Raw genomic sequence first — 15411 nt, 5'->3', positions numbered from 1 at the left:
AATCCTTTTTGCTTTCTCTTTCTGTGTAACCTATTGTATATTCTGCCGATTTTAATATTATTTTCTTTAATTTGCATCAATGTTCCTCGATGTTCCTTCAGATTTTTATCTAGTTCTAGCTGATATTTTCTTAGAATATTGTTGTCTTGTAGTTTTTTTACATGCAGTCTCCTTTTGACTCTAAAAGTGCTTTCAGATTTTAACTTTATTCTTAGGTTTGCTAATACTAGCGTATGGTCCGATCCACATGCTACAGAAAAGGATCTACAATTTAGAATACTTGATTTCCATCAATATACTTCATACATGATTATAACTGCATTACTTTCTTTCAAAAATTAACAACTTTTAAGTTTTAATTTTCCTTCCTATTATTATTATTATTATTACATTTTACTTTTTTTCTAGTTCTTCGAACTCCTCTGGTTTATCATGTATTGCCTGTCTTATTTATGTTGTAACCGAGCTTCTTTTAGTTTGCCGAAATTACTGGGAGTAAACCAACGCAATCAAGCCAATATATTATGTCTGTTAGTTGTGTACTCTTCATGCTAGTTTTTATGTTTACTGAATAGAATATGCTAATTACTGGAAAGCAAAATCTGCCATTTTTGCATGAGACCGGTTAACTCACCTCAAACCGAATATTTTTGCATGTTTTTCATATATATATATAATTTTCATTTTGAGATAAAATTCATTTTCTGCTTATATAAATTATAAATTTAAAATATTGTATTCATTAAAAAAAATAGGATAAATATAAGCTATTTCGTGTCGAGACAATGGACAGTGTGATAAATCTTTATATATTTTTGTTTCTTTTTCTTCTTTATTTATCTCTCTCTCTCTCTCTCTCTCTCTCTCTCTGTCTCTCTTTATTTCTGCTTCTCTCTGCGAGCTGCTCAGTTAACTTTATTATCTGTTTCTTAATAGCGACATCGAACCTTATTAGTGAACATATAAATGTCCTGAGGAAAGATGTTGAAACACACCTGTATTAATTATTAGTAAATTCCACACAGCAGGACAACTTCCAATTAGCATCCTATAAAGAGGAGATCCAACGCTCTGCTCTCCAAATTAGAGGCCAAGAATCCGATACAAGCAGTGACTAAGAACAAATGAGGTATGTACTTCAGACTAGTATAAATCAATTTGGATTCGCAGTTGTAACTCGGAGCTATGGTTTGGAGAAATTAAATAAACCATTCATCGCTGATTTAAAGGGCTGTAAATAAGATTATGTGAATTCTTAATTTGATATATGCATAAATGCATTTCGGTTATTTGCTTGAAGCTAAACCTTAGCAAATAAAGCGAAGAGCAACTGGAAAGGATAAACTTAAAATACTGTCCCGAGTGGATTAATACAAATATAAAAGATAGAAGAGGAAGAATTCGGTGAGAATGAATGATTAGATTCTATAATAGATGCCTTCCCTCGATGAGTCTTTGGACTCCTTGGAGGTGTCACGTGATAATAATAATAATATTCAGGAAATAACATTCAGGAAGAGGAAGAAGGAGTCGTGGTATTCAAAACTAAACACGAGGACAATGTTAGTCAATGAAAAACCATTTTAAGTAGAGTGACGTGGCAATCATCAAATGGAAAATTGGACAATTATTATTATGTGACACTTCCAGGGAGTCCAAAGACTCATCGAGGGAGAATGTGCCAACAGCATCGAACGATTGAATCCCTTCCAACTACTAACCGCGTTCAAACTTGCGTAACTTATTGCGTGAGCCATTAGTAGCAGAGGCTCTACCAGTCGACCAACCTTTGCTGGCAATGAGAATTATTTGGGCCTTATTTTCCAAAGAGGTATCTAATTTTTCTAGTTATTAAAGAAGGCAGCCAACATACAGAAAAAAAAAAGGAAGAGGTGTTCTTATTGATCTAAACAGCAGAGTAAGAAATGAATACAAAATATATTTTGGGAAAATTTGGAGAAAAGAATAAAAGCGAATAATAATAATAATAATAATAATATATTAAGTACTTCTACTTGATTTCTATTCAAGACATAGGCCCAGTCATTAGTAATATCATGCTCGCACATAAAACATATGAACAAATCCACATGGACAAAGAAAACTAAAGAAAAGTCACATTGACTCAGCCATTCTTGATAGAGAGATGTTCAAGCTGGATCAGGACACAAAAGTAAACAGGAGATTTGAAATACGAAGTGATCACCCATTTAGTTTTGTCTAGGCTAGGATAAAACTAAATATCACACCGAAAAGAAAAGCGTGTAAGAAAAAGTTTTAAAAATAATCAAAGTCGCACAAATTTCAAAGGAGAACTGCAGACTTAAACATACAAATATTACTGAGAGTTTGAAAAGAAACCAATCATTACATACTCAGTGGTAGACTCGAAAAGAAAGATTGATTCAGCTAGCGAGGCATGTGAAGTTGCCTGTAAGGATATAAAAATAAGACGTGCATGGCGGACTCAGGAAGTTAAAGAAGCACTCATGAAAAAAAGAAGAAAGTACATTAAGTATTTCTAGCAAGTAATTAAGTAGGTAAGGAAAGTAATGCGTAAAAGTAGTTAATCAAGAGTCATAGGAAGGCAATCAACCATATAGAATATAATTATCAGGCTGGCAAAATGTTCTAGAGACTATTGAAAAAGATTAGAAATGGAGAAAGAGTACGGTAAAAGGAATCAGAGATGATAATGGTGACATGAAAACTGAAGATAAAGATATTCTGGACGTCGGAAGTAATTACTTTGAAAGACTGTTGAATGAAACAAGAAATCATGGAGCGGTGGTAAAAATATTCAAGAGGAATGCAATCAGGAGTTCATATTAATACGTGAGGCAGAAAAGGTCATCAAAAACCTGAAACGTGGAAAGGAAACTGGAGTAGATGATATTCGATCAATGCTCAAATGTTAAAATATAAAAGTTTTACAGTGGCTGCATTGCATAATTCAAGAGGCCTTGTCAGAGGGTAGAATTGGAGCAGAGCCCTCAAAGTACGGAAATAAAACAGAATGCGAGAATTCCAGAGGAACTTCACTTCTGTATTCAAGGTAAGATTTATGAATATATACTTGAGAAGAGGCTAAGAAAAATAATGGAAGAGAAACTTAGAAAAGAAGAACAAGCTGGGTTCAAGTTAAATAGGGGTTGTCAGAATAATACTGTTACTTATATTGCTTCTGAACAATTTAAGATAAATTATTGAGAAATCATGAAAATATAATAAAAGATCTGTATTTAAGTTTTCCCGATCTGGAAAAGGCATATGACAAGGTGTCAAGAGAAAAGCTGCTCTGCTCAAAACACTACAGTGCGAGGTTAAATCAAGCGTGAACAGAAAGGGTGAATAGTATCTCCACTATTATTCATCATCTATAAGAATCACACATTATTAAGGAAAATGGCATTAACCAATTTAGATGTTTGTTAATTGCTACTCAGACAACATGGATTGAGAATCGCAATATCATCATCTTTTCACCAGTCTTAGTACTTTTGTATTTATCTTTTTATCCTTCAGAGTCCTTAATGTTATTCTCTATTAATTATTTATTTTAACTATCTTCAAAGAACATGCGAATGACCGCCGAGAAAGAAACAAAGAAGGAAAACTTACCACGCCTGTATGGGGATCTTTAGCACCGTTGCTGAATGTAGAAGCTAACGTGGACGAACAGGACTCATCATAATGAGCGTTCTCTCCATTGTTAATTGCCGAATTGATAGAAATGGTCCACATAGAAGCAGCATAACCATCACAGTTGCAGTCATCATCTTCTCCTCCATCTCCAGACGCCCATACATAGATGTTGCCAAGACTTCCTCTACCCTGAGGAAGATATAGAAATTACAATACGTTGTGGAGTTTCTGAAAGTAAAAGGAAACGGTAAGGAATGATAAATTAAAGCAAGTAGAAGAGATTTTAATGCTATTCCGAAAGATCAGGGAGTAGTCACTGGTTGAGCAGTTTTGGACTTCTAGTAATAATTGTACATTCGTAACATTGGGACAATTGGATTATTTAATTGTGAAAGTAAAAGCATAAAATCAAGGAAGGAAAAATTGTTTCAGTAAATAGCTGCATGCTAAGTAAAGTACCTGATGAGTAATTTGAATATAAAATAGATGAGATTCAGAAAGTATCTAAAACACTTCCCTTCCCTTTGTTAATCCATAAATTACATGGCTGTTATTTTAATTACATTTTAAAGCTTTTAATTCTAAATAATCGCTTATCAGCTATTATAATTATAAAAATAGTGTAATTGTAAATTTGTAAATATGTTACAAGTTTTTTTTTTTTCACTTCAAAAGTATCTGGCTATTATAATTAAATCGCATTATTAAATTACTACAGGCAATCTTAAGAACATTTTTAAAAGGGGGGCGCTAATTACAAAGTGAAGCAATAACATCAGTAAAATAAAATAAATTAGAAAGTGACAAGGTTGACTTGATTTTAGAAAGCTTAATATGGATAATAATTTAATAATTAGTATTATTTACGATAAACAACTATTTTACGCTAACCCGTTTCATACTGAGAACGAGGTTTGATTTGGCAGAAGACTAGTGAATGCAGTTATGGTCGCGTGTGTGTATATTTACTACTTCATTTACTGCAGTTTTGCTTTTCTCTTACTGTAACGATACGTATTAACTTGATCCTAAACTCAGTTACAGTTGATAATTCTATTTAAGAAATAAGCCAGCAAAATTAGATAACGTACAATTATATATTAGCAGTTTCGTGGTTAGAATAAATATTCAACACGTTCAATATCAGGTGACAAAATGGAAGCAGCAGCTACTTAAAGGTAAGAGATTAAATATGTCATGGTAACGTTGCTTTGACAAGTAGCCAATTAAGCTTTAAACCATTACGTTGTTAAACTTTAATTATAATAAAAACCGAAGTTCGTTCTTACTGCTTTTTTTTTATTTTTAACGAAAAGATTATACCTGAAATCCAGTTACTGTTGTAACTCACTGTTTTGCTATTGCTCAAACCAAATCAAAGAATTATATATAATTATTATTATGTGACACTTGCTTCAATAAACTTAAAAGAAACTGAAATAATTGTAACCGGAAGCGAGCAGTGCTAATAGTCAGTTTTGGCTGTTCGTTAATTCCGTTATTCGGATAACGGAATTAAATAGCTACTGGTATAATGAATTAGAGCCTATTACAACTTGCAGATTATAGTTATGGTAACACGAAGGCAATTACTTGTTACTTACATGGCAGCTTAAATGCCATAGTAGGGTCTCAGTAAAATGGCGACTTCCCCCTTCCCCATCTGGGCGAAGGATTTTTCACGAATATCAAGTGACTTCGAAAGTTTTTTCACTTGGTTATACTATAACCAAGAAATTATATTCTTGGTTTAATCCTTTATTTATTCAAGTGTAAGCAATATTAATTATATTGTTTACACTTGGATTATATTAGCCTCTGTATACAAGTAGCCCAGTCGTGAAGATATTTCGATGGCAAACTTTGCTTACACTTGAATAAAGGATTAAACCAAGAATATAATTTCTTGGCATCTTTAATTTATAGCAAGTGGCTTCATCGAAACTCTGAAAAAAGTCGAGTCCGAATATAAAGTAACTGTTTTAACTTTTTTTTTTTCTCGCAAGTCTTTTTTTTTCGCACTGATGAAATTCCAATCGTGTGTGTTATGTGTGCGCTATGAATGCAAGTAGTTCCATGAAGTAAATAAAACAATAATAAAGAATAAAAAGTACAGTACTTAACATTTATGAACGTAAACTTTATAGAATAAAGTTTCAACCTCTATTAGCAGATAAAATAAACATATTTCAAATTTGCCACACATAGAAGTATGCTTGGATTCAGATTTTGTAAAAATTATTGTAGCAACCAGCGTAATTCTTTCATTAATTAAATGCCTTAATTGATATCGTAATTTAAAAATTGGCTGTTGGAAATGTATGCTGGAATATAATATGGAACTGATCTTTTATTGATTTTTGGCTACTAATAAATCTGGACCGCAATGAGTTACTGTTTTCCTAATACAGAACGTAAAGAAAACTAAGGACTATTGCTGCATAAGTTAAAAAAAATGAAAATAAAAACCTACTTTTTGTACTTATTATTTCTTAATATGCTATCGGTTGTTAACTGCAATTCCATATCACACCGAAATTCGCTATCGTTGTAAGGAATTTCCCTACGAACATCACTAATATATATGTATGTAGATAAATCGAAAAAAAAAATTCAGTCGAATGTTAAAAAAATTACTTGAACAATAAATAAATAAATTTGCGATTTTTAAATTAAAAAAAATTCTGGTCTAATATTAATGTTGAAATCTTCGAATGTTGAAAATAACAAGCACAAAGTAACGGATTGGAACATAACTACATTATTCTTTATTATTTAAAATATTTTTCCTGTGAGTCGGTTTCTTACATTCCTAAAACTTAGTCAATGCATGACAATATATAACTATGCAGAAGGAAGTGGGAGGGGAGAAGAAAGAGAAATTTAAACCGCGTTCCTTGAACACCGAAAAGTATAACTTTAAGACTTCCTTATCTCAATACCTTCTTCTCACTTACTTCATTGACACCCCGTACAATCGCCCTCATAGTTGCATTCCTAGGACCGTCTACTGTTTTTCCGTCATCTGTAGGACCCCAGCTGGCGCTGTAGATATCAATAAGGTTTGGTTCGTGGCCCATAGAATTTGCTTCTATTAGATCAGTCATGTAAGGTTGGTCCAGCATTCGGATTCCTTCATAAATAGAAATGAATCATTTTTCTTCAAGTCCGAGAGGTCAAGTGGTTTATATTTGTATAAATGGTATCTTTGAAATATTTTTTTTTCTAAATGCACAATTTAGATTTATTTTGAAATTGTAGATTAATTCATAAATGTGTGAATTATTTAAAAGATCTATTAATATTAAGTAACTTATAAGCAATTGATAATTTCTGTGAAAATACTATTACTATGTATAGATGGCGCCACTCACCTGCTACTTTGGAGTTATAGGCCACACCAATGCCGCACACACCATTGTCTCGTTTAGCAGCTACTTCTCCCGCACATCTGGTACCATGGCTGTAAAAGAGTAATATAGAAATAAGTAAGCCATGTAAGAGGAATCTAGTAAGGTACAGGGAACTGCTAGAATTAACGCCACCACAGACGAAAGAATATTAAAAAATCAAGAATATTTGAGTTATTGATGGATAGTACATAATCACTGTAAGCTTCGGCGTCCTCAAAGCATCGTGGGATGATCGATAAGTATTAACGCAAAATAAACGAGAAGAAATTAAATGCAGGCTACTGCAAATTTTAACAAGCTCTTGATGATCAATATGCTGTGTAGTTGTGTGTGACGCTCACGATTTTTAATCGTTGCTTGGAATAATGGTTGCGTGTTTTTTTTTTTAAGGACGTGGGATGAAAATGTAAAGTTTCCGATGGGTTGAGAAATAGTCACAATACACCTTCCCCATTGCATCTCATTTGTATGCATAGCTGGTTGTAATCATTTCCCGTGCTGCTAATAGACACACAATTTTAAGGCAGTGCATATATGCCGTGTGCCTTTTTTAAGAGAACATATTTTTACGGGTGCTATAAATAAAACTAGGCAATATATAGTATACTGTTTTAACTGCTAGAGTATGCTCTCTCCAAGAAAACATGCGCGTTGCAATAGCTTCGTTAGTTCTCGCGTAGACGCTGTTTGAGTGAGAGGGTGTTAGTGGCTCTCGCGTCAAAAATTTGAAATTGGAACATTCATTTTCTTCGATATTCGTGGAATTTTTAATGAGGCATGTGTTCTAGAGGGCCAAATGGTTAGCAGGCAGTACCATCTCTGTTTTATGCAACGTCTGAATCAAAGCATGAGATGAGTGAGAGGGGAACATTACCGACCAAGGAGTTAGCTGTTACTGCACAACATTGTGAAACAGTTTCTCCAATGCTCGAACACTTACCGGATTTGGCACCAGCGGATTTCCCCCCCCCCCCAAAAAAAATTCAAAGGATGCCCGTTTGACTTAGCTAAGGTTATTTCGAAGAGTGTGACAGCCGAGCTAAATGTTATTCCTTTAGACGCCTCTCAGTTTTCTGTAGTTGTACTTTATTTTTATATGAATTTTGTCTTTCTCCCCATCCCTAAGGATGCCTACATGTTTAAATAATATAATTCGCATTGATTTTTTTTTTTTGTATACAAAATATAAAAAGTAAGTTACTTCATATATCATTTGACACACAAAAGTGAACTTCGCATTAAGTTCCTTAGCCCGTTTTATTTAATGTTAGCGCTTTTGTATTGAATTTGGACACTTTCTTTCTTTGTTTCTATTTTTTTTTCTTTTTCCAAAAACACAGTAAATGTTTTCGTTTGTCACAAGAAAGTCAAGTCAAGAAAAGTAGTATACCATGTTTGGTCTCTAGAACAGGGTTTTCGAATTATCTAAACCTTACTCCAATGATAACTCCCCCCCCCCCCCCATGCACAAAAGACTGTAAGACTAAAAAGATTGTATCCACAAAAGACCGTAAAAAGTCTTTTGTGGATGGGGGTTTACCGTGGGTGGGATTCACATAAAAAAGTGGTTTCCTGAGAACCAATTACTGAGCGTCATGGTGTGATCACTTACTAGCTAGAGAGAGAGGTTTAACGTGTACTTACCTATTAAACCAGTCATCCGTATATCGGGGATATGGAAATGGATCGTTGCTACTGAAATCATAACTTGCTTTAGCATTCTGCAAAAGAGAGGACAAAAAAAAGCAAAGTCAATTGTAGTATGGATATAGTTATTGCTGATAAAATAAACAACAATAAGCAGAAGATAATTGTGTTCGACGCCACTTGGCAACAACCAGACGGTGATTAGTATTCAAGAAGCAGAACTAGCTAACGACAGCAATGAGCTTGCAATTAAGTATCAAATCTAGCCAATTATTGAAATGCAGTGTAATATAAGTCGTTGCAATACTAGAAGGTCTCGCTAGTTGATACGTGAGAAGATTAGATAGCACATATTCCAGAAACATACTGTCTTCTCAGACAAAACGAGTCACCAGTAACAGGAAACAGAATAGCCATGTTGAAGCTCTCACTATTTTTAATATTGCACGAGCTGAACATTTATTTTGTGTGAGAGAACAGAAGAATTTACGATGCGTTAGAGAGAGAGAGAGGTGAATATATTTTTTTTTATGCTTGACAAGTAATTTCTAATTAATGTCATTTAATATTTTAGCAAAGCTCAGTTTCCAAAACGGGAAATTGATATTGCTCGAACGGATCCGCTCTTCATTACAAATCGAAGTGTAATATTTCTTTTAGAAATAAATGAAAGTGAATTAGACGCTCTCATGCGGAGGTGAAATATAATCGTGTAATTCAAGCTTTTCATCCGAAAGCAAACAGGACGTAGTCGCTCTCTTACACCGTTCTGCACCGTTACGACACAAGCAGGTTAATTTTGTTACGAAGGTCATAACAACACCCCCCCCCACACACACACACTCCTTATTATTTTACAACCTGTAACAAATTCTATCCTCCTAAGATTCCTGCTCGTGATTGAAAGCTCTAAACTCTGTAAAACTTTTAAATCTAATCGGTACCCGGAAAAAACATATCTTTACAATTCAACATCCTCCACAAACCCACCAACACAGTCAGTTATCTCCTCTCTTCTGAATATCCTTTTCATTTTTTGTCAAAGAATCATCCACCGTCCGCATGAAATAATAGGGACAGTATTCATCACTCCACTAATCTCTTCTCTTGTGTTCGGTGTACAATGTTCAGAATACTATTCTTGTCAGAATACTATTTCCTTCCATGTGGGTGTACTTAGTCGACAATGATGTCAACTAAGTACACCCACTCATGTTAACCCTACCTGCTATTACCACTCCAAACAGGACAATGTTTCATGTCTTTACGCACGTCATCGAGGGATTTGTGTTTAGCCCTACAGATTTTGTAGTCCATTCCAGGAGGGAAGCGGTTTTTAAAATACTTTTATCAGGATCCCATTATCATTCGTTCGAAGTGATTCAGGTTATAAACTTTTACTATTATCACATTTCAAACTCTTGAACGTGCCATTCTCTTGGAGGTTATCTACTGCCAATTTATAGCGTATGTCCACACATGTCGTTAGTCGCGGTTACTGGGATTCCATTTGGCATGGGAACATCTCTAGTATTCTGGCCATTGAGCACACATTGGCAACTGATGGTAAAATTAACCTTCCGTATACTTTGTTTTCTCTAATAAAGAATCAAGGTCTGCATATCGATGAATGATATCCTTGCTAGTAGTCTCTATCACAAAAATACCACCAGATAATCCACCAATTTAGTAAAATACCTCGAAATTCCACGTATTTCCAAGGAAACATTATATACATATATTAAGACAATATTTCATGTATTCTGTTGCATATATGCTGATCAAATAAGATTTCAGAAATGCTTGGTGATTAGAAATAATTCTATAAAAGTTATCCACTGGTTATTCCAAATCTTGGAATCACCCAAATACACGACGTCGATTTTCAGAGTTCCTAAGTTACTTTATTCATAGACCTAGACTTATTCACGTATAACGTTTTTTTTTTTTTTTTTTTTTTCCCGCATTTAACATGCACACACAAAAACGGCAATTTGAATTATAAGATATTTGTTTTTCAGAGCCTTCTACCTTAGTCTTTGACTCACCCCATATATATATAGCTGATAAGGCAGTATTTTCTGCTCCCTGTTTTCATCTTTACAATAATCGGACAATGTCTTTACATCACTAAAAGAACGTTCTCCCCAAGTAAAGAATAATTGAAACGTTTCTGAGATTAACAACGCATTGTGAATGATTAGTCATCTTTTATCGCTTCGTCTAGTGAAAATGAAATTGGCCGGTTTTTAATTAAGATAAGTTTACAATGTTTGTTTCTTTGCTTTTTTATTTTAAATCAAAACAATGAAAACTTTTTTTTTCTTTTTTTTTTTTGGAAGTTGGTTTCTCTTTAATTTTAGTTCAAATTATTGTATTAATTAAACCTATAGCGAATGAGTTTAAAAGTCTGAAAGCATCCAATAAACTACTATCATTTTAATATTACAGTTTAGATATCCTCTTAAAGTATCTCTTTAAAGTATGTTACTGATACACATCAAGAGATATATCCATGCTATGATACTGCGTAGTAGTTGCTTTCAGCACATCCTAATTAAGATGCTTTCACGAACTCGTGCGGGTATTAACATCCTTCTGTCTCTTCCATGTTTCATGTGCACTCAGCTACGAGATAAGATCAGATTGTTCAGCTTGCGTGTTGCCATGGTGATCTTTAAACTTATGGCAAAGGCTCGGCGGTTATAGCTGATATTAAAGCTGTTCCATTGCAAAGGCAAGTGAAGACCATAGCTATCATAGTGTCAAAACTACCTTGCATCGTTACGGCCATTACAAAGATTGGTTCACGATTTCTGTCTTATCATGTGGCATTTGACGAGACCGTCCATCTTGTTACCAGGTGATTACTAACACCAAAATGAAAGGCGAAACCTCGTCGAAGTTTGAAACTTCGAAATCATCACGTTTCCTACAGTGCGACCTCTGACTGTACTGATTCTGAATTGGTTCACCCAAGAAATCTAAAACCTGTTTACTACATAGAACGGAAATGAAATGTTGAAGGATTCGCAACGAATTATTAGCTCTGCAATTGGAAACTATCCATGAGAAGGTTTATTTTGTTTTTGATTACGCGAAACTAAAAAAAGAAATATATTTGTGACCCACATGTACAAATATTTGGGATGAAAATAATCCAAATAATTTTTTAACAATAAAATAATTCTTCTGCTATTAATTTCATCCTTTTTTTTAAAGAACAAACTTGTAATTCTGCCGAAACAACTAATGCTTTGAGACTAGTGTATTATTTTTGTGAAATGCGTATGTTCCTCTTACATTTTCCTATTTTGAAGGATGAACAACATGAGTTTCCTGGAGAAAACAAGGTTTCACATCAAATGCCATCCATGCCCGTGATTACACTTTTCTCGATGTGGGCGGAGCACAAGACGCTAGAGTGCTCGGACCCCCCCCCCTCATTGTTTTGGGCCCCCATCTAGAGCCTCGTGCTCCAGTGCATAAGTATGGCCATGTCCTTATGAGACCGGCTAGCATCTTTAGATGGAGAAAACCCTTTTAAAGAATATTCGGGTCCTAGAGAAGGAGGGGGGGGATTACAACCCAATTCTTTCCATCCAAAGATCATCGTCGATACCGATGGAGCAGTAGTTAAGTTTAACATACTGAAATTATTTAGTTTATGTCGATGCCATCGATTCCTAAAATGCATTCAAAAAAAAAAAAAAAAATTAAAGACGCTTAAATGACAAACAAAAAAAAGCATTACTTGTTTTGAACGAACTTTATCGAAGAATCTAATGATTCTGTAGATTATATAATAAAGATTATATAATATATAATAAAGAATCTAAAGAATCTGTAGATTAGAAATCTGAATCCGAAAAAGTTTGAAAGATAAACAAGTAGGGTTATCACAGTAAAATCTTTAACCGTTTTGGCAAATGTGTGGACGTAATTTCGTTTGGCTTAATTTGTCATTTAAATGTCTCATTAGAAACAATTCGACAAATTTTAACAGCAGTTCTTAATACCAAATTTCATTAAATTCCTCACGAGAGGATGGAATTATTATTATTTTTATTATCGTCATCATTTCAAATTATTTGAAATAAACACAATCCTTCATCAAGCAGTCTTTAAATATAGCATTAGCTGAATAAATTTACTGCAAAAATTACTGCAGTGGAACGTGACTATATGACCAAATAAACAGGTTTTATAATCTCTTATATTTTTTTACATACGGTTCTGTTTGATATGAGTTGAACATTGAATTGCCAATATATCTCTTCTTTTCACGAGCACTATTATTATGTCTGAGAAATATGAGTCATTCAACAAAATGTAAGGAGTAGGTGGGTGGTATTGTCAAAATCCAACGAGGGTGTGCAGAGTTATAACAAGTTGATGACTTTGATTTTTGTACTCTAGATATATACTTTTATTTGCCTAAGTTTTCCACTATAAATTATCCGGTTGAAATCAAATTGAAACGATTCTATACATTTTAAGAGATCCTAAGTACCAAAATTTAATTAAATTACATCAGACTAGTACAGAATATTAAAAACAATTCATATAATAACTGTATATAAAACTATGAGCGTAACCTATCCTCTAGTTGACTCATCTTAAAAATTATCTAAGCTCAGTATATTACAATCAAGTCCTAAATCACTATAAAATAGATACTGTAGTAAGAAGCTACTGGAGAATAGTTTCTATCAAAATTATTTACAGTTATCATAAACGCTGCTAGAAACATCTGTTTGCAAAGAGCGTCAACCAGTTTGTTACAATAATTTAAAATAAACTCAATTTTCCTATCAAATATACTATGTTCATTTTAATATACTATGTTCATATTAAAGCTAATATAATTTTATTAATTTTATTTTAATTAAATATAATTTTAAATTTATTGTAAATAATGTTTTTGCACTCCTTGCAAATAGGTGACTCTTGCAGTGTTTATTTTGCTGTTATCAAGTGCTGGCATTACTAAAATTACTAACATTGAGTACGCTCAATACATCACAGCTAAAAGGACTTTCACACTGCTTTTATAGATTTTTGTAACTCCACTGAGCTAACGGACAATTCTAAATTAGCGAATATCTTCTCTCGAAGCATGTTCGTATTATGTTCATATTTTGACCTCCAGACATTCCACAACATCCCAAAAACTACAAGTCAAATATAGTTCTTGAGAACAGCATCAGAGCCTTCCTAATCAGTTTCTGTGTGCCAGACGAAACCGGCATGGATTTCCGATATCTGCATGTGACACAGAAAGACGCAACCAGCGCTAGTACGGAATTTCAATAAATTTTCCATTTTGTAAAACTACTGGCGCTGTTTCTGCCTCGAAATCCTCGCACATCGATGACGTCATTGGCCTTTGTGACTTTTGTTAATGAAGCGATATTAATAGATTTCCAGCGCAGCTCTTCTAACTGTAGAGGACGAAAACTCAAAGTTCTGAACTTATATTAAAATTCGAATTTCAATAGCACGTGTCTTCGCATTCCAATATATTAGGAAAGTTTCGCAACTTCAAAAAAGAAAAAAAAAGGCGATATTTTCAATGAATATATTTGCGACCAGTATATTATTGAAGGATGTCAGCAGAGGAAAAATTTACAAAGACGTCTCCTTAATTATAATTAAAGCGAATACCGAATTTTTTTTTCTTTCACTTAAACTGCATTGCTTAGCAATTAATCTTATAACTTTAATTAAAACAAACTCTTGCAAGAAGTTGATAGGTGAAAAATGTATTCATATTTTTCTCTTTAGCAGTAGGCTTAATTTTAATTGAACTAAATGCCATAGAATTTTTCGTTCTCATTTCAGACCCATTGTTTAGAATTAGCTTTAATTTACTTAAATCAAGCACTTTAACATTTTGTTGCTACAAAAATTAAAATTCATTAACTTGTAATTACCTTTGATTAACCTTAAGTATTTTAGCTTTAAGTTTATTAATCTCAAGTTTAAATAACCTGCCTTTTTATTAACCTTAATTTGACATAGTTAGTTTCACTTTTTTCAAATGATAAGGAATATCATCAAAGGTTAGGTAGCAAAATAAACACACAAGAAACTACTTACATAGTTCTCCCTTAAATCCGGATGCATATAGTCCACCCCTAATGAAAGAGAAAAGAATTAATTTCAAAATAATGAAACATTAAACTTCACTTTAGCTAAATTATAGCTTAAATTATACTAAAAAACGCAGACTAGGTTAGACAATTCTGCATCATCTGTTATGTAAGATTCTAATACTTCCTGTTTGCAAAAATCATCAAGAGAAAGGCAGCTAAAAGAAATCACATCCATTTCCTCTCTAACTCTTGTGAACTTGGGGTAACACAAGAAACGAGCAAGCAAGTCATGTCCACTGTCTACAGATGCGAGATACCGTGCCGAAGTTCTTATTGAGTCTCATACATTCTTGTACCTGTTTGCATTGCATAGCGTGTACAAGGATGCTGCGATTATACGACATTGCCAAAGGATGTTAACATTGACGTGTGATGGTGCAGACGTGGAAGTAATTAGGTGACTTTTCATCCGTAGCTGCTGAGGTAATAATGGAAATGCAGCAGGAAGACTAGTAGAGGTAATAATAGAAGACGGGGCTTCCTTTTATAATTAACAGTTTGATTTATTTAACGAGATGAATGAGACATGCATCGCATCTGCTCTTAAA

The 15411-nt window shown here is 33.6% G+C and overlaps 1 protein-coding gene and 1 long non-coding RNA gene across 2 annotated transcripts in view; one reads left to right on the top strand and one right to left on the bottom strand.

Annotated features, from left to right (window-relative positions):
• The window catches only part of amon (prohormone processing protease amontillado), a 193386-nt gene that overhangs the window by 15126 nt on the left and 162849 nt on the right, over nt 1-15411 (bottom strand). The window contains exons 5-9 of the mRNA XM_090407725.1: nt 14808-14845; nt 8703-8779; nt 7020-7108; nt 6603-6778; nt 3622-3834 (exon numbers count right to left, since the gene is read on the bottom strand). Of these exons, the coding sequence (XP_090263851.1) occupies nt 3622-3834; nt 6603-6778; nt 7020-7108; nt 8703-8779; nt 14808-14845 (593 nt within the window). The remainder of the gene's footprint in view (nt 1-3621; nt 3835-6602; nt 6779-7019; nt 7109-8702; nt 8780-14807; nt 14846-15411) is intronic.
• Nucleotides 4650-15411, top strand: part of LOC150097631 (uncharacterized) — a 70097-nt gene continuing 59335 nt past the window's right edge. Inside the window, exon 1 of the long non-coding RNA XR_016549710.1 lies at nt 4650-4823. This is a non-coding gene — a long non-coding RNA (uncharacterized LOC150097631). The remainder of the gene's footprint in view (nt 4824-15411) is intronic.

This window comes from Typopeltis vanoorti, chromosome 17 (genome assembly GCF_054136105.1).
Source record: "Typopeltis vanoorti isolate ZY-2024b chromosome 17, IOZ_Tvanoo_1.0, whole genome shotgun sequence".
Taxonomy (NCBI): Eukaryota; Metazoa; Arthropoda; class Arachnida; order Uropygi; family Thelyphonidae; genus Typopeltis; species Typopeltis vanoorti.
This window is presented reverse-complemented; position numbering and strand designations above follow the sequence as displayed.